At 40.9% G+C, this 18,040-nt stretch overlaps 1 protein-coding gene across 8 annotated transcripts in view; it reads left to right on the top strand.

Moving 5' to 3' along the window:
• LOC108048668 (RNA-binding protein Musashi homolog Rbp6) overlaps nt 1-18,040 on the top strand; it is a 188,880-nt gene that overhangs the window by 164,169 nt on the left and 6,671 nt on the right. For 3 of the 8 annotated variants that reach the window (XM_044459251.1, XM_044459252.1, XM_044459253.1), the window contains exons 9-10: nt 5,565-5,647; nt 6,092-9,890. In XM_044459251.1, the coding sequence (XP_044315186.1) occupies nt 5,565-5,647; nt 6,092-7,012 (1,004 nt within the window). In that variant the 3' untranslated portion in view covers nt 7,013-9,890. The other 5 variants (XM_017129482.2, XM_017129486.2, XR_006417579.1 and 2 more) reach the window with 4 other exon arrangements.

The raw sequence follows: 18,040 nt of genomic DNA on the forward strand, positions 1-18,040 counted from the left end.
TTATATATATATTATATATAAATTGGATTTAAATTATGAGTATAACTAAATAATTCTGCTGACAACAAAACATATTTCAAAGTATACCCCATAACGGATAAGAAAACCTGCGAACATTGGAAAGTACTCAAAGAAATAATCGCAGATTAAAAAATAAAATAATTACAATAAAATATAATTAGCCCATTTGTTTTCATCCTGAAACCAAAGGCTTACTTTTGGGATCATTTTTGGCGGCTTTTTCCCCAGTGCGTGACCATTTCGGGTCCTGGTGTGTCGTCGGAAGCCTTGTCGTTGTCAATTTTGCTTATTAAAGTTTTAAATGACGCCCCGAATTTCGCATTGCGACCGGGTCTCGAATCCCATTGACATGTCCCTCTGGCAGGAGATGTGTCCTATCGGGGATCCAAGTACAACCTGAGACACGGCGCATTAAGATTGATGGGCCCAATTTTGCACAAACCAGAAACACACACACTGAGGTGCCCCACAACCACAGAGGTCCTTGCCACTGGCTGAAAAGTAATTAGCTCACACGGATACGAGCAGCAGCATGCATCAATAGTTGTTGGTGCACAATCATTCCGCCACTTGCCCGGAATCCACCACCCCCTTATCCACCCCCTGACCCACCCCCGCACCACCGGACATTGTTAACTTTTGCGCCCTTCAAATTACGCACACGGGAATAAGAAAACATGATTTTTGCTTGTGCGCGGCCCATAAAAAATTGTAGCATACTTCTGTGCGCCGCATCGCAGATAAGCGCAAAAAAAGAAGAGTGGGCTGCGAAAAAGGGTGATGGGGGAGGAGGGGGGTTCTACAGAGATAGAGCCGTGGGCCCACAGAACATTTTGCTTAATTGGACGCTGGAGTACGCTGAAACTGCATGATGATGCAGTCATACATACATACACAAAAATGAAACGAAGCGTAGGCAGCGGCGTCGGCAGCCAATAAAAACAAATATGAGGCATTTAAAAAATAATGTGAAGGACGCCCAGCCATCACATCAAAGATTTAGGCACTCGGGGACCAAGCTGCAATAATGAGATAAATAAATGAGTTTCACAAATTGTTAACGAATTTCCGACCGTTTTTTTTCCTTCTTAATTTTTCAATAAAAAATGCATTAATGGAAATTTTTACTCACAGAAGTACTCATAATTCTTGCTTTTGTTTTGGGTATTCAAACCAACTTAAAACCCTTTAAAGTGGTTTATATAAAATGAATATAGGCTAATTGTATAAACTGAGGGACAAAAGCACGAAAATCGAAAGCCCATTGAGTCAAACGCTTTGAGCCATTACAGTTGGCCCTGGGAAACCACTTGAAGAAAATTTGCACAAATTACCTGCCTTGGCGAATTTGTGATTTGCCAATTTTCCAATTAAAAATGCATTCGGTGGACAGTTTAGCCACTGACACGACCCATTGGCTAAGCAATTCATTCTGGCCGGGACATGTCAGCCTTGCAAATTACAATTGCGTGCATCGATCGCCGGATGAAATATGCAGGCGTTGTTGTTGCCGCTGTGGCGAGCGGTAAAAGCCAACTGCCCAACTTCACAGGCGACCAGCGACCAGCGGCCAACTCAATAGAAAATGTGTGTCGTTAATCAAAGGGTATTAGTTGTAGCAGGAGCCTTCATTGCCACGACCAGGAGGAGAGGGATGGGGTCAGGAGTACCAGGACGACGACGAGGACGAGGACGAGGACAACGATGGCGACTTTTTGTACAGTCGGACGATGTACAATGTACGATGTACGACCTTATTGCCATGAGGAGTCGGAGTCCGTTGCCTACTGGCACTTGCGATATGCCTGTAATTGCATTTTATCGATCCGATCCGAGAGCCCCCTATATATGGCAATTGCCACGTACACATACACACACACACAAACTATAATAAAGAAGGGGCAAGAGAAAAAAAAGAAAAAGAAAAGTGGAAAAGACGTCGTTGCTCCGGCTACACGGCAGCAAGTTTGTTACTCATTCATAAATCATGTGTGCAGCCCAGCGACACACACACACATACACACACACACACCGACGAGCGGACATATAGACAGATAGACAAATAGACAGACATTCCAACATGGTGGCACAAAACACCCAAACTGAAAAACACTCATATATCCGTGAGCCTGGTCACTGAAAATTGCAGCGGCGTTTTCCAGCTAACAAGAGCGGTGGCAGTTGGCCCAGAACTACAACCGTTTCATATGGGTAAAAAATAACAATATATAGGAAGCGATATATGAATATGCCATAAAACAATATAGGCAGGCCCAAACAGCAATAACAACAACGGGGATGACAAGAACGCGGGCGAAGGCAATTGCAATTACAGTTGAGATTCGCTAAGGGGAACGCTAACAAAATTTAATTCAAAGATTTACAAAATACTGAAGTCTTACTGAAATGTTTAATTGAAAGATTCAGCCATTTTTTGTAAGCCTTATACCAAAAGAATAATTTAAGCTACTAGGGTCTTATAGATAATGTACATATATGAAATTATTTATTAATTTAAAAGAAATGAGTAAAGTCTTTCATCACGAAAACATATAAACCCCTTAATCAGATTTCTGTGAATATGTTGTAATTAATTAGCAAAGTTATTTTAATAAAATGTCAACATAACGAAAATTAAAAACTGCCTTAAAACATTAATATAATATGCGTATTAATATAATAACATTCATTTTTAATAGGGCTTTAATATTTTGATCAGTCCTTTAAACGGTACTGAATAAATGAATGCAATTTTAACACAAAATTCTGTTTTTAGAATATGAAATTAAGTTAAAATAAGTTAGCTGCAAGATTTTAAAGTCTTTATTAAATTTCCCCCTTGAGCAATCTTCCCTGTGCAAATATAGAGTTCACAACAGCCGAGCTGCGACCCAAACTATGCTATGAATTTCATTTGGCAAGCCAAGGACATGCCCAACGTGCGCCTAAGCAGGCCGTTGTGGGTGGGTTGGTGGGTGGGTGTTTGGGCGGGGATTAGGGGTTGTAGGGGTAGTTTTGGTCGGGTGGGTGGTGCAGGGGATCGGGAACTTTTGGGGGCCTGCTTGGCAGTTGGCGTCGCCAGCCGCCACTAATATTAAAATTGAAAATTTTGTAATTTTTCTTTTTGGCAAGCCGGCACAGCGCAGTCATAACAGCAGCTGGCTTTGGGTCCTCCCCCTATCCCCCTCCCCCCTCTGCCCAACGCCGCCTAGAGCATATATCTGTGTCCGCTTCTTGGCAATAACATGCATGAGTGTGCAATTTTTGCAGTTGCCAAGACCATCGTCAGCTCCTATCGCTCCAGCGCTCCAACGCTCCGTCCTGCGGGAAATTTTCGACAGGTAAAAATGGCGGACGGGCTCAAAACTCAGACTCACCTCGGAGCCATAAGCCTCAAGCCACGGAATTAACTGGGCAACGAGCATTGCCTCATTCCTCATGCTACCCGGGCGCATTTGTATCCAGCAGATACATTTTTGATTGAGTTACGTGTGGAGCGTGGAGCACACCGAAAATAGTCGGCTTCATTTGTTCCACGGCTGATTTATGAAGTTGCACCGGAATAGAAAAAGACCCAAAGAAGCCCAGGGGACACAGAAAAAAATAGGAGTCTTTAATGGCATTTTAAAAAAGATCTACGTTTTTGGATGAATAAAAAGCAAACTCTAATTTGGCCTTAAAGAACAAATTTGAAGACATTGAAATCACTATTTTATAAACTTAAATAGAATACAAAAAATAGTTTGCCCTAAAAACAAGACACAGAAAATCTGTCAAGTTGTAAAAGCATTCTTTTATGAAATGAAATAGTAATAATAAAAAAATTTTTAAATTTATAAAACTATTTGTTTTGCCAATATATGGAAATATTTTAATATTTTTGTACATCTCAGTATAGCTCCAGCTAAAATGTGATACTACTATTTAACCAGTGGTCATCTAGTTACAACATTTTGGTTTTGCCGTGTAGCTTTACGTGCAACATTGCAACGTGCGCTAATTTTATATAATTAAAGCAAACACAAACACACTCCAGGACGCTGAGGAAGCAGCCCGCACGTTGTCTTAAGAAAAAAGGACCTCGGAGCTTCTGCCGCTCGGCACATGTCGCTAATAAGCCTGCGTGTTTACTGTTACTTGTTTCAACTAATTTGTCAGTTACGCCCAGCTTGGCCACGCCCCCGCCCGCACGACAAGGCAAACACACGTACACAAACAACATGCGGGCGCCGGGGCATCAGGTGTCTGCACTTGGCCTTGCTAATTGCACAGAGAGAGCCCTCCTTTTTCGGCCATGTGAAATCTCAGACAATTGCGCTAATTGAAAAGTCCCGATAAGAGCGAAGTGGTGAAATCGTAGGGAGGAAAATTGGAGGAAAACGCAAGAAAGCGGAGCATTAAGCGGATAGCGAGGGCACAGCGAAAGCCTGAAAGGGAATTTTTCAGGACCCAATCTGATAGGAAGTTGCTTTCTTTAGCTACTTTCAAGGAGTAAGGGTTTTAAAAAAAATTTCATATGCAAAGGTTGTATTTAAGCCCTACCCTCTTCTATCCTGATTTTACTAAGTAAAGAAATATTTTACAAATTCTACTCCTACTATTACTAATTTTGTGACCAAGAAATTGTGTACAAAAAATGCAATTCAAAAATCTATTAAAATAAAGTCAACAGATCTAAAATATTTTATTTCATAGATAGGCTTTTTTCTGTTTTTTTCTTTACTTATGATGTAAACCCCTATCGTTTTTGGTAGTGATTAAAGATAATAAAACAGAATCATGTGAAAAGTTAACATGAAAAATTCTTTATAAATTTTAACTTTTATTTACGCAAGTAAAGATTGCAAGTCCCTAGATGAAACCAAAAATAAAAATAACTATAATGGTATCCACTCCAGTGAAAACTTCTTGGTGAAAGAAAATCAAGCAACTTAAACTTTCCCCTAGCACAAATTGCAGCGGCAACAAATGGAAGAAATTTAATTAAGCCATAATAAATCCTTTCCCAATTCGGACCGTAAAATACCCCACCCGAATGACTTGACATTCCAGAAATTTAAGTTCTTCGTCAGCCTCCAATTGGAAGATATCAAAAATAGCTCCACTGTCCAGCCATTAGGACAAAGTTATTATGCCCGATCCCAAGGCGGTCGTGGGGGAGGGGGAGGTTAAGGGGGTTAAAGGGGCGGATTGAGGCGGGGCCCTTAGCTGTGTCCGCTGGCAAAGTTTATTATGTAAACTCGGAGCGGCCAGTGTTTGAATTACTCGCCCAGCCGCCACTTGAGGCACTGCAGGGGATGCATATTGAGGTCAGCCGGAGGACAGCTATCCTGGCCTGAAACGATGGGGTGCGGAGGTGGGGGGAGGGGGGTAGGAGGATAGGCGGGGTCAAGGGGTGAGCACCGCCTCTGTCTCGGTCTCGACACTTGAGTAAATTATTTAGCCGCTCGCTCACACAAAAGCATATTTCGTTCAATTTTTGCAGCCCTTAAACTTTTTTACCCACTCCCACTCACTCACTTCTCGCTTCTTTTCTCTTGCAGGTTTTGGCTTCGTTACATTTCAAAGCGAAGATGTGGTAGACAAAGTTTGCGAAATTCATTTCCACGAGATAAACAACAAAATGGTAAGTGAAGCGTGGCGGTCTGAATCGCAGGATTTGCCTCCTCCTCAGCTTTTAGTTTTTATTTGGTCATACCGAGAAAAATACTGCCCTAAATTGGACATCAATTTGTGATTTTATTGTAGCGAAATTGTCTCATATTTCCTAGAAAATATTAAAGTAATATTTATTAGGCTGCCTGAAAGCCAAAATACAAAATTTAAATCTCTAAGCCTGCTTGTTAATTTTCTTTTCAAAATCGAAAATATTTATTTATTTTTACAACTGACTTTTGTATGCCATATTTAATTATTTAATTGTTAAAGTTACTTATATTAAAAACATTGTAGATCAATATTAGTTAGCCTTGGTGTGTTTAAAAGAAAAGCCAAATACAAATATTTAAATATTTACTTTAAGATAAAAAGCAAATGCTGATTATGGTTTATTCTTGTCCTGTGCTTTCAGGTCGAGTGCAAGAAGGCGCAGCCGAAGGAGGTGATGCTGCCGGCCAACCTGGCCAAGACGCGGGCTGCCGGGCGCTCCGCATACGGTGAGTTGGTAGTCTGGGGCAGCAGCCACGCCCATTCGACGGCGGCCTCATCCGCCGCCGGTCTGCTGCCGAGTAGTTTTGCCGCTGCCGCCTCCGTGCTGCAGCAGCAGCACCACCACCAACAGCAGCAGCAACAGCAGCAGCAGCATCAGCATCACCAGCAGCTGCACCACACACATTCACACTCTCAGTCACCCGCCCACAGCCACGCCCACGCCCACACCCACGCCCACCACACCAGCCAGTTGCTTAGCTCGCTGCGGTACACGCCCTATCCCCTGCCCGCCCACCTGTCGGCGGCAGCGGTTGTTGCCGCCCAACAGCAACACCAGCAACATCAGCAGCAGCAGCAACAACAGCAGGCCGTGGCCGCCCAACACCAACAACAGCAGCAGAGTTTGGCCCAAGTGGTGGCCGCTGCCGCTGGAGCTGCTCCGGGCCTGCTACCGCTGGCCAATTCCGCTCCGCCTGCCACGCCCTCTTTGCTGCAATTTGCGGCGGGGCAGAGCAATGCCGCCCTGGCCAATTCGCTCTACGCGGATGCGGCCGCCGTCGTCGGCTACAAGCGACTGCTGGCAGCGGCGGCGGTCAGCAGCGGTCTCCGTGCTCCGCCGAGTACCGCTCTGGGAGCACTGCAGGCGGCCGCCGCCAATGCACCCGCTGCCGCCGCCGCCGCCCAGCTGCAGCACGCTCAGTTGCGCCAGAACGCCGCTCTGGCCGCCGCCCACTATCCGCTCAGCGAACTGCTCGCCATGCAGGGCGGCATGGAGATGGGCTCGGGCGCCAATTCCGCGGCGGCAGCGGCGGCCTCGCTGTACCAGCTGCCCGGAATCTGACCACCCAGGCCACAGTGAGCCCTCTAAGCAATGTCTTTTTAATAGACTACAATCAAATTTCAGTCTTTAAAATCCTGTGCCAAATTCAAAGCTCTGATCTTCAAGAAGCAGCTCCCCAAATCTATTACTTTCAATATCTAACGATATTTAGGCAAAACTATGCTTATTTGAAAAGCTAGATTTCCCAACGCCATTGATTTTCAACTACTGGCAACACAAACTTCATTACTTTTAAAGCCATTGGTTGGAGTGTATTAACGTATTCATCCAAAAATATTTTAAACTTTTAAATTGTTTTGCTTTTTTGTTAAATATAAAAAAACATTTTTAGGTTTGTGTTTGTCAAATTTATTATTGAAGTAGACCACGAAAAATTCAACTTTTTTGATAGCTAAATTTTTTTAAGCCAGTAACGTAAATCAGTTTCTAACGCTTTAAAGTTAAAAAAAATCAATATAGTGTTTTAAAAGACTTCGATTAGCACGATTTAGTTTCAATTTAAACAAGAAAATATATGTTGAGAAAAGAGTAAAATGGGAAATCTTATTAAGCAATTTTTGTTTCATAAGACCACAAAAATGTGTTGATTTGTGATTAGACTTTAATTAATGGCTTGATAAAATATGCAGTTTTTTGGCTTTTGTTTATTTCTTTATTGAACTTAATTTTAATTCAATTAAGTTAAAATCCAGATGGCTTTACAAACCCTTTAAGGCTGCAAAACATTTAAGAGCTGTTCCCAAACTTCAACTATCTGATGATAGTGCAAACTGGCTATCCCTAACCCACAAGAAAAACACTCCCACAAGACACAACACACTCGACTACACCTATATATATGACTCTCATTCCGTCTCAATGTCCAAAAAATATGTTAAGCGGCTAGGCCTAGGATTACGTGTACTTCTACATACAATTAGCCATGTACTTACTTATGCCATATGTACTATATATATCGTAACTTATATTTTGTGACTGTCTAAGCTGCGTTTAGGCCACGCGGCGTATGCGTTATTTAACTAAATTACTTGAATAGCGGCGCATTCGTTTTCTTTCTTTAGACATTAAGCGAACTTGACTTACTTAAGATACATACTTATATCTAGGCTAAGTGCAGGTCCTAGAGAGCTGCTTAGATTTTATCGAGGCCATCGATAATCTTAGACCTTAGACGGCGATCGTAATGTGTCTTAGACACCTGGCGACTTTTCTAGTACTTAAGAATGTAACAAAAACGAACAATGTTTTAAATTAAAAACAAAAAAAAGTCATCAGCTCCATAGGACACACTCATTTATGTTTTGAAACGGATTCTCTTGTATATCGAACATTTTCTTACAACTTATACGTAAACTCATATCAATAGCTGTTTAAAGGCGTATTTATCTAGAACCGCAGCCGAAAGCGAATCGGATTCAAACCTAGCAAATGTATCGAATTAGCGATTAAGTTGGATTAAGTAAACCAGCCGAAGGAGGCCAAGCAAGTACTAGAAATGCGATGTGTGTAACGAAGTTTAGTTTTGAAAAATTGATGACCGGACTGGGCAGATGCCAGTGTAGCGGCCGGACAGCTGTCGGAGTGTAATTTTCCGAAATGGATCATGGATAATGGATGTGCAATGCACTCGGGCCAATTACAGGGCCCAGGCAAATTACGGCCCAGACAGCTGATGGCCAACTCCCCCAGCTGACCCCCCCGTCGTCTCCCAGTTCGAGTACTTACGTACAAACACATATTGTTTGCCCATAGCCATTAATATTTGACTAAACTCGAAACTAGCTATTTATTATACATGCATAAATAACCACATACACACATCTATTGCATTACGATAAGCGCATTAAGCGCTCAAATTCAAATTCAAATTCAAATTCGAATCAAACTCAAATTCAACTCTAGTTAAATCCAGTGTAACATTAGCCTAAGTTGCAACAAGCGAGAGATGATATTCAAATACAGGAAACGAGCCGACTGTCAGCCCTTCGATGCCCAAGATGAACGAACGAGACAGAGAAAGTGATGGGGAAAGCCAGAGAAATGGCCGAGAAAGTGCTGAGAAAATGCCGGAAAAGCGGAGCGAAAATGACCACAGGCCGAAGCAAAATTTATACAAATTCCTTGATTAACATCTAATAGCTGTCAACCTTCCTATATTCTCCCCTTGAGTTGTAGTGTTTATCTAGCCCACATATTTATAGTTTTGGGTGTTTAGTTCCAATTTGAATTATACTTTCTTTTACTATCCTTAAAAATTAGTTGCCGTGCGGGGCAATGGCCTGGAGATATGGAGCATTTTTGTAGAAATGCACAACGGCAGGCCTTAGAATTGCCCCCACTTAAAGATTACAATTAAAAGATTTATTTTTAGCAAAATTACTCAAATTTATACTCATAGCATAGATACTAAATGTCTTAGATTATAACTACGTACATATCTAATAAGTGTTTAGAATTTTGTCATATCTACGGTATATCGAACAAATGTAACTCTATATATAACTCTATATAAACATAGCTCAAACAAAGGCTGTTAATGCAGAAAATAACTACGAACGGGGCAGAACCCATTGCCCCACTAGTTATGCACTGAAAAAAATCGAATCGAGTGCAGTCGCAGAAAATTTCTTAGAACTCAAAACATATATATCTAGTATATAGCGGCAGTTTTTTAGTTGCCACTCACACTTCACTAGAACTTTAAGTACACAACGATTATAGTAAAGCAGTCGCTCATATTTACACTCTATAACAATTAGTCCTGATATAATCTCGATACTCTTTTGTTTGAATTCATTAGCTCTGATATAATCGTGTGAGTGTCAGTAATTATCTGTTTTATGCCTTTCTTTTCTGTGCTCTCTCTTGTTTTCCATGCGACTCCCTTAGATAACATCATGTGGGGACTGGGGACATTGCCCGAAGGTGAGAATTGCTAATGAACTGGAAGTAAATACATACAGAAGTTAACGTATACTTTTTCTATATTTCTGAATAGGTTTTCCGGCAGCTGCCTATGCTGCCTATGCCGCTGGTCGCGGATATTCGGGCTATCCCAGTTTTGGACTGCCCTATCCAACTGGTAAGTGCGGATCACACCCACATAGACACAAGCACAGAGACACCCACACACACACCTGAACCTGCACACATACTCGCACATCTCAGCCCCTGTTCATTATTTGTATGTGAGTGAGAGTGTGAAGCAACCCCAGTGACTAAAACCAAACATTACCCCCATTGAAAACCCCCCAAACGAACAATTTGTGCCACTTGATATGACGAAAGGCCCCGCGATAACAACCATTAGCATTACTAACTCAACTAGTACTTGTGACGATTCGTTGGCCCTCGATGTTTTCGCTCGATTCGTGTCTTTTTCATCACCAGATACAATCAAACATCTATGTTTATTTCCGTTTCGCTTGCCACACTCTTTATTATTTTTCTTCTGTCTTTGTGTTTGCTTTGCAGCGGGTGTGATGGGCGTAGTGCCGGAGAATCGGATACTGATTGGCGACTACATGGCCTAGGACGATCCCCAGCCCAATGACTATCTATCGAGTATTACTCAGAGATCATGATCATTAAAGAAATAAATCACTGTTTTCCAAAAAAAATAAATACCAAAGCGTTCGTCATATCAATGCACAAATAGCTGAAGATCGGAAACTATTGAAAACACTCACACCATAAGCCGCCACATACGATATCTAGAATCCCCTAGAATTGAGTCCTGCGCATCCTGCAGATGTATGTCATTGACGCTGCTTGGCCTTGAGTTTATCATTTGCCCACCATAGAACACACTGATCCAACACTGGCTACTAGGGCTTTTAGCTGATGTGAATTAATTCCCTGCCCCCAAAAACCCTCTGCCTGAGTTGAAACTCTAAAACTATCGATCGGGTTATCAAAACAATCGATTGAGCTAATTTTTTAACCTGTTAAAAAATGAAAGATACCTTGTTCTTAATTTCATATAAAACAAGATTTACATATTTAAGGCTAAAAAAATATTTTTTATCAAGCCCCAAAACAAATATAAGTCGATCTTTAAACCAACCTGGAAAAGGAAAATTGGCTTATATATAAATCTTTAATAATGGGCAAAACCCTTTTGCAAGTTAATAACTTTAGTTTCATCCAGAAAATAATAACACATTTTGACAACGTAGAAGATGGCAAAGTTAAATTGCTAGATTCAATCGAAATAATATCAAAGAATTCTATTTCTCTCTTAGGGCTAAGGCTATATATTTTCCAGCGAGCCGAAAGCTAATATTTTTAAAAAGCTTATTTATTTAATTTATTAGTTAAACCTTTTAACAATCGATAGTTTTACAGCTTTAAGCTCTGGTGCAGACTGTACCTTTCTGTTTGCCCCTCTCTCTGTCTATCTCTGTCTTCATCTATCTTGTATCTCGTATGATTTTGTAGGCTTGACAATTTGCGGCATCGGTAGAAGTTACGGTACCGCTTGTAGCGCTGCCCCGGGCCGCAGCAGAGCTGCCCCCGCTGGCGCCGCCTCTGCTGTTGCGGCGGCGGGTGTTGCCCCCTCGGGTGGCGCCCCTGGCCACGCCCAGTCGGCGTACCACCAACAGGCGCTGACCCTGCCGCTCGCCACGGCGCTCACGGCTCGATCCGCGGCCATCAAATCGCAGTTTCTGGGCAACATAAATTTCTAAACGAGAACCGAACTAAAACGAACCGAATCGAATCGAATCAAATCGCACAAGTCTGAGATTGAGATTGAGAATTGAGAATGCTAATGAGAATGTGAGATCCAGAGTTCCGTTTTCATTGCCGCCCTTTTTCTGTGTCAAGTAACTATATCATTCGAACGGTGACAAGTAGGTACAGCCATTACAACTCCAAAGCCAACCGCAGCTGGAAGAGATATGCAACCCAGAGCGTTAGTTTAGCTTATATCTACGGTAACTGGTAACCACTGCAACAACCAAAGTAAAATCCACTGCAAAAAACAAAACACGGAAACACTCAAAAGTTGCGCGAAAGAGCGATGAACTAACGAGAGATTTGATAAGAACTACATAGAACATGTAACACACTTTTAGAGCTGCAGTCTATATAGCTGACACACACAAACTTACGTACTAGACTCTCCCGAAAAAGTATTCCCCATATATTGTTGGAGCAGTTAACCAATTACCGCAACAGTATCAGTAGTGTCTAGAGGCATCCCCAACTTGTACTACCCATATTTACGTATCTATAGAACAGATAGCACCTGTAATAACCAATCCTAGTGCAGTTCCGTAATCGGATGTAATCGAGTAATTAGAATCGTTTAGATCTAGGCCAGCATAATCACTCAAATACTCACAGACATGCGTACACTTTAATACTCTGTCTCTAGATCCCCAATTAGAAATGTGACACAATACTTGTATAACGAAACTTTATAGCGAACTATACTCGATCTTCATACGCTCCTCACCCACTCAAAAGTATAAATATATACCGCTTTTTGACACCCCGACCTGCCTCCATTTGTTTCCCGTTTCAGGGACGCATATCTATTATTTATAAAACTATTTTACCGTAGCATTTAAATGCAAATTTCATTTGTAGTCCCTGTATGCATAAATTAGTTGCTACCCCCACAACAACAGCGAAAGTGCACATGGAAAAACATTTAGATAACAACAAATTTTAGCAGGCCTGTCACATGTAGTGCCATTATTATCCTTTAATTAATTTGCTGCACATTATGTATGCAATTTTTTCTTTTTCCACAGCGCTTTCCATATCCATTTCCCAGTCCATTTTTGTTTTTGCTTCCGTTGTTGTCGGTGGTCCCATGAGTTTTTAGATAATTAGCAAACGTGCAGAGATTTTTGCCATAGCTAAAGTTCATTAATTAGTAGATTTGCCCATTATCCGTAGCTGTGTTATTCCGTTTCATATGTATTAGCAAACCGCATTTGGCCCACATACGAATTGAAGCCTTGAAGCATTCAAAACTATATAAATTCCTTCCTTCATCGGTGCATCGCAAGAATTCCAAAATGGCTAACAACAAAAAAACGATCGAAATTTTTCGACATTTCTATTTAAAGTACATATAGACATTACTATATTCTTACCTATATACTATACCTTATATACATGAATATTTATATATACATATTTAATATACGACGTTTACAAGCTAAGTTGAGTATTCATTTTATACGAAGGGTGAATCGATTTGATTTGTACAATACCGAAAAATACAATATTAATGTCCATCCATTTTCGAAGAGCAACTTAGCAGCGCCAAAAAAAAAACAAACAAAAAACCAAAAATCAAAGACAACAAATCTTTTTTATGTTGATGAAAAATCCAATTTTTCTATGTCTTCTCCATGTAAGTCTCACCCACACACACACTTAGCTATTTAAACACACACACACTCTCTCGAACCTAATACAAAAAAAATTGGTCAATAACTCTATATAGATTGATAAGCTGTTACTAGTTAATTGAATGCAATTATCGCAACTCTGTGGCATCCGGATGCCCAGGAAATGCTTCTAGGTATTTTGCAACTATTTAAATTGACAATTACCAAACGCTTGCGAGTTATTTACAAAACCTATATAGCAAACACAGACATGAACACACACACACCCACGCATATTCCAATATGTATTTTACACGTATATACTGTGATTTATATGAAAACGCTTCAAACGAGAACAAGAAAACCATTTGCTTGCGCAGAAACGATATCGAATTCGAAATGGAAAACGAAAGGTTATTAACTAAATAAATGCACAAAACTAAGATAAATAAAGTGAAAATAAAATAAATACGGATGCAAAGCCGCAACCAAAAAACCCAAGCAAAAGTCTATCCTTTTGGGGCCTGAAGCATTGGCTTCCATAACCCCGATTATTAGCAATTCGATGGGAGTGGAATTGACGGGGCCAAGTGAGTGACAAAGTGGCCATCGGGGCGTATGCGTAATATTCTGACAGCAACTTGGCAAGGACAAGGCGGCAACAAGAGAAGCAGCAGCAACAAGCAGAACAGCCAGAACAACAGCAACCACTCGAACACCACTCCTCAGTCAACAAGGTCAGCTAATGGTCGTCTTATAGTTCCAATGCATATTCGTACAAGCATTATACTCTTTTTATATACGTATATTCATCTTTATATTGAATCTATAACCGTTTTTGGCTCCATATCCGAACAAATTTTCACATTTTACGATTATTAACTGTATGTAAACTGTTAGATGATAGAAAAAGTTTTAGCAAAGAGAGCAATAAAAACACACAAAATTGTAAACTGAATGCCCCACGTTGGGCGCCAGTCGTAGTTGAAAAACATATATATTTCTGTGTAGTGTTCTTCTGTTTGAGAAACTTTGTTTTATAAAACATTTAACACACATCAAAAACTAACAATACCAAATTAGTTCCAGCGTCGGACGAAAAAGTAGCTCGAAATAGCATTTAATTTAACAATAAATGTATCATGTAACACACTCATTAGTAGCGAACAGCTGTAACCAGACAACATGTATAACCCCACTTATATAAGTATCAATTTTTATGTATACTCTAGTTTTAATATAAATTCCCCTCCCCCCGGAAAATAACTTTATTCGAAACTGTGTAGTATCGTGATCATGTAAATGTCTTCTGTTGACCGATTTTGTTTGTTGAAATGTCTCAATTTAACCTTTTTATTGTGGCCGTAACAGGGTTGCCAGGTCGACAGCTGGTAACAGTTGTTTTTCCGCAACCGCAAGTCTGACAATTGCAATTTTCCCACAAACCCACAACCAATCCAGTACGTACCCCAGCCCCGGCGGAAACGCATTTCATGCAATGGGGTAGCCCGAAAAAAAACCCCGGCTAAATAAGTTATTTATTTACAAAAGGCAACCCTTCCTGCTATTGCAACTGCTGCTGCTTTTACGGGCTTTTTATTTTGGTCCGTGTTCAGATCTGGGTTTTCGGGCGCTTCTTTGTAACGCAGTCCCAGACTCAACACTAATGAAAACAACATGGCGCACCGAGATTTCGCACAAAAACGTAAACTAAACGTAAGCCAAAGTTGATTGGCGCCATAAAACGCACAACGGCGATGAGGAAGGTCGTAGGGATGATGGGGTTGTGGGTGGGGAATGGGTAAGGAAATGGGTGATGTGGGGGTTACAATAAACGACTGCCAGGGACATGCCTCGTTACGTTACGTCACGTTACGTTACATCAATTTTTGTGTTTCCGCAGGAAATGCAACTGCTACGTTTCCTCCCACGCCCCAGATTCCCACTATATCCCTATTCCGATCCCAGCCATAACCCGTTACCCATTTTTTCGCTCGCCTTCATTCACATTCGCATTCTGTTGTCATTTCAATATTGGCGCTGGCGTATTTTTACTTGCTGCTGCAGCTGTGACCATAACAAGGGAGAACTGCCACACACAAAAAAAGAGAAACACGATAACAATGATAACGGGGGACAAAAAAAACGTGGGGAAAAATGGGGGAAAATCAGGGAAAAGCGAGCTGGAGCGCCCAAAGGAAAGTGCACATCACTGGGCAAACCAAGCGTAGTAACTGAGTTTGGATGGGTTCGGATTGGTTTGGTTTGGTTTAGTTTGGCTTTGGCTTTGTTTTGTCACTGTAGCGTCAACATCCTCTCCCCAAAGCTCGTTTAATAACCGAGCACTTTGTGTTTTCATAACCTGCGTTCCAGTTAGCGCTTCCTTCCAAAAAACCCCCGCCTCCCAGACATCCATTTATACTTTATATATGTATTTCCTTTCGCTCTTTGGTTCGTCTTTTGTGTTTGCGTTTGGCATCGTAGTTGTTCTGGGACTAGTTAGAGTTGTTTACTTTCGCTTTTGATTGTTTGCTTCCTCGGCACACCGATATAACAGAGCTATAGCCACATGTATAACAATCGCATACTCGAATACTCTCACTCCATACCCACTATATATAAGTATATATACTCGATCCCCAACTCTGTTTCGTACATGTTCCCGTTCCCGTTCCCGTACCTAAGCCCATACCCTTAGAACTCAGCCTTGATTACTTTCGTATACTCTTGTGTCGCGTGCACCTCCTATATGTGCCCGACTTTTACTCGCCTAGTTACGATCCACCACCAGCCAGCCCGCCCCCACTAATGACGCCCCTCTCGCCCTCTTTTGCCACTTACAGTTGATCTATCCAATGGGCAGCTGACACCCAACAACAATACACCGCTGCTGACCCAGGCGCTGTCAGGTGAGTGACCCCGTTTCCAGGTGCTAAATTTGCTCGGAAAAAATTAAGTTATGCCTGGAACATCAGGCTTGGTAGCCATCCACCTAAGGTCCATGAATATAAATCGGTATTCAAAAGTCGTCATTTGACTATTTACTGTATTTGTAGACACACAAATGTCCGTCAATCATGTTCGAACTTAAAGTAAATATCATTAATTTTTATTTGGCAATCGTTGTTGGTCTGATTTGACTTATTAATTATTGCTTAAAATTATAATTGCTATTAATAAGATGCAGCCAAGCCAAGAAAACCAATTTAAAATACCCATGGCTAAATTATTTTATATTTAAATGCTATTTATTTAAATCATAACATCAAAAATCTAAACATATGATTGCCTAAAGAGATAACATCACGCATACGTACTGTTGCCTATATTAGCATTTCGACTGAGAGTTTAAATACATTTATTGACTTTAATATGTAACCATTTTGGTCCTGGCTTTTAGTTCTTTTAATATTATATTAATTACAATTACTTTGATTTGTCAATGGAAAAGTTAAACGAAATGCCATTAGCAACTGAAATTTTTCTGAAAAACTTAGACAGATAATTGAAGAGTACTTTTCTAAATGTAATTTCTGTTCCTTTCCGTTGCAGTGATGAACAACTATCAGGCGGCTGCTGCGGCCGCCCACAGCTATGGTCCGTCGGCATCGCCGCATGCCGCCGCCGCCAACACGGCCACCCGGCAGGGATTCCCCTCGACCAACTCCCCCGGCCCGACCATTGACATGTACAGCTCGGCGGCCGCCGACAATGTGGGCTACGTGCAGGCCACCAGTCCGCAGCCGTCCGGCTTCCCCATCGCCGTCAGCCGCGCCCCGTTGAACTACAGCCCGGTGAGTCGTCCTTTTGATCCTGCGAACAGGACACCTTAGAGCTAGAGACTAAGCGAGCTATACGAAACACCCACATGAGGCGAGAGTCTCGAGTTTAGCGATTCGATCCCGAATCCTTCACACACACACACCCCACACACTCATACCGTAGAGATAAGGAGAGACTACCGATGTAGAGCTAAACTATTGCGTTATCCTTCTATATATTGTATGTATTTCTCTTTCATTTCGTACAGATTTATTCGTTGAACTTTGCGATGGCTAATATATAAAAGACTGATAACCCAAAAATATAAATGCAAGAGAACAAAAAAACAAAACAAAAGATATGCAAAAAAGTAAAAGAAACCCCATTATATATATTTAAATCGAAAAAATATATGAAAAAAATACAAATAAAATAAAGCTAAACGAAAGCAAACAAAAGAAATAAGAGTATAAAACAAACGCAGTTGCACAAGGTAGGCACACCAACAAAACTACAGCGTGTTCTCTTCTTTTTTCAACTAAACGATTTCAATTATTAACAATCAAATTCTTTTAACTACAACTAGTCAAACAAAAAATTACAATAAAATAGAAAATCAAAATGAACGTAAAAATTATTTTATGCACGTCACAAGCACAGTTTTCTAGGCCGTTTCAATTAAACTATTATTATTTATTTAAATTGTATACACCATATATGTATTATATATGAATATTTTCATACTTCAATATTTCAATATTCCCCTGGCTCGCTGCAAAATAAAATAAATCATATCGAAACATATTTATTATCCATAGCTGTCGGCGAGGTTTGATAAAGGACATGACAATCAGGGGAAGTCTCTGGGCATTTTTATTAAATAAATTTCCACATTTAATCAAATTAGGTGTTTTTT

This window comes from Drosophila rhopaloa, unplaced genomic scaffold (genome assembly GCF_018152115.1).
Source record: "Drosophila rhopaloa isolate 14029-0021.01 unplaced genomic scaffold, ASM1815211v1 contig_185, whole genome shotgun sequence".
Taxonomy (NCBI): domain Eukaryota; kingdom Metazoa; phylum Arthropoda; class Insecta; order Diptera; family Drosophilidae; genus Drosophila; species Drosophila rhopaloa.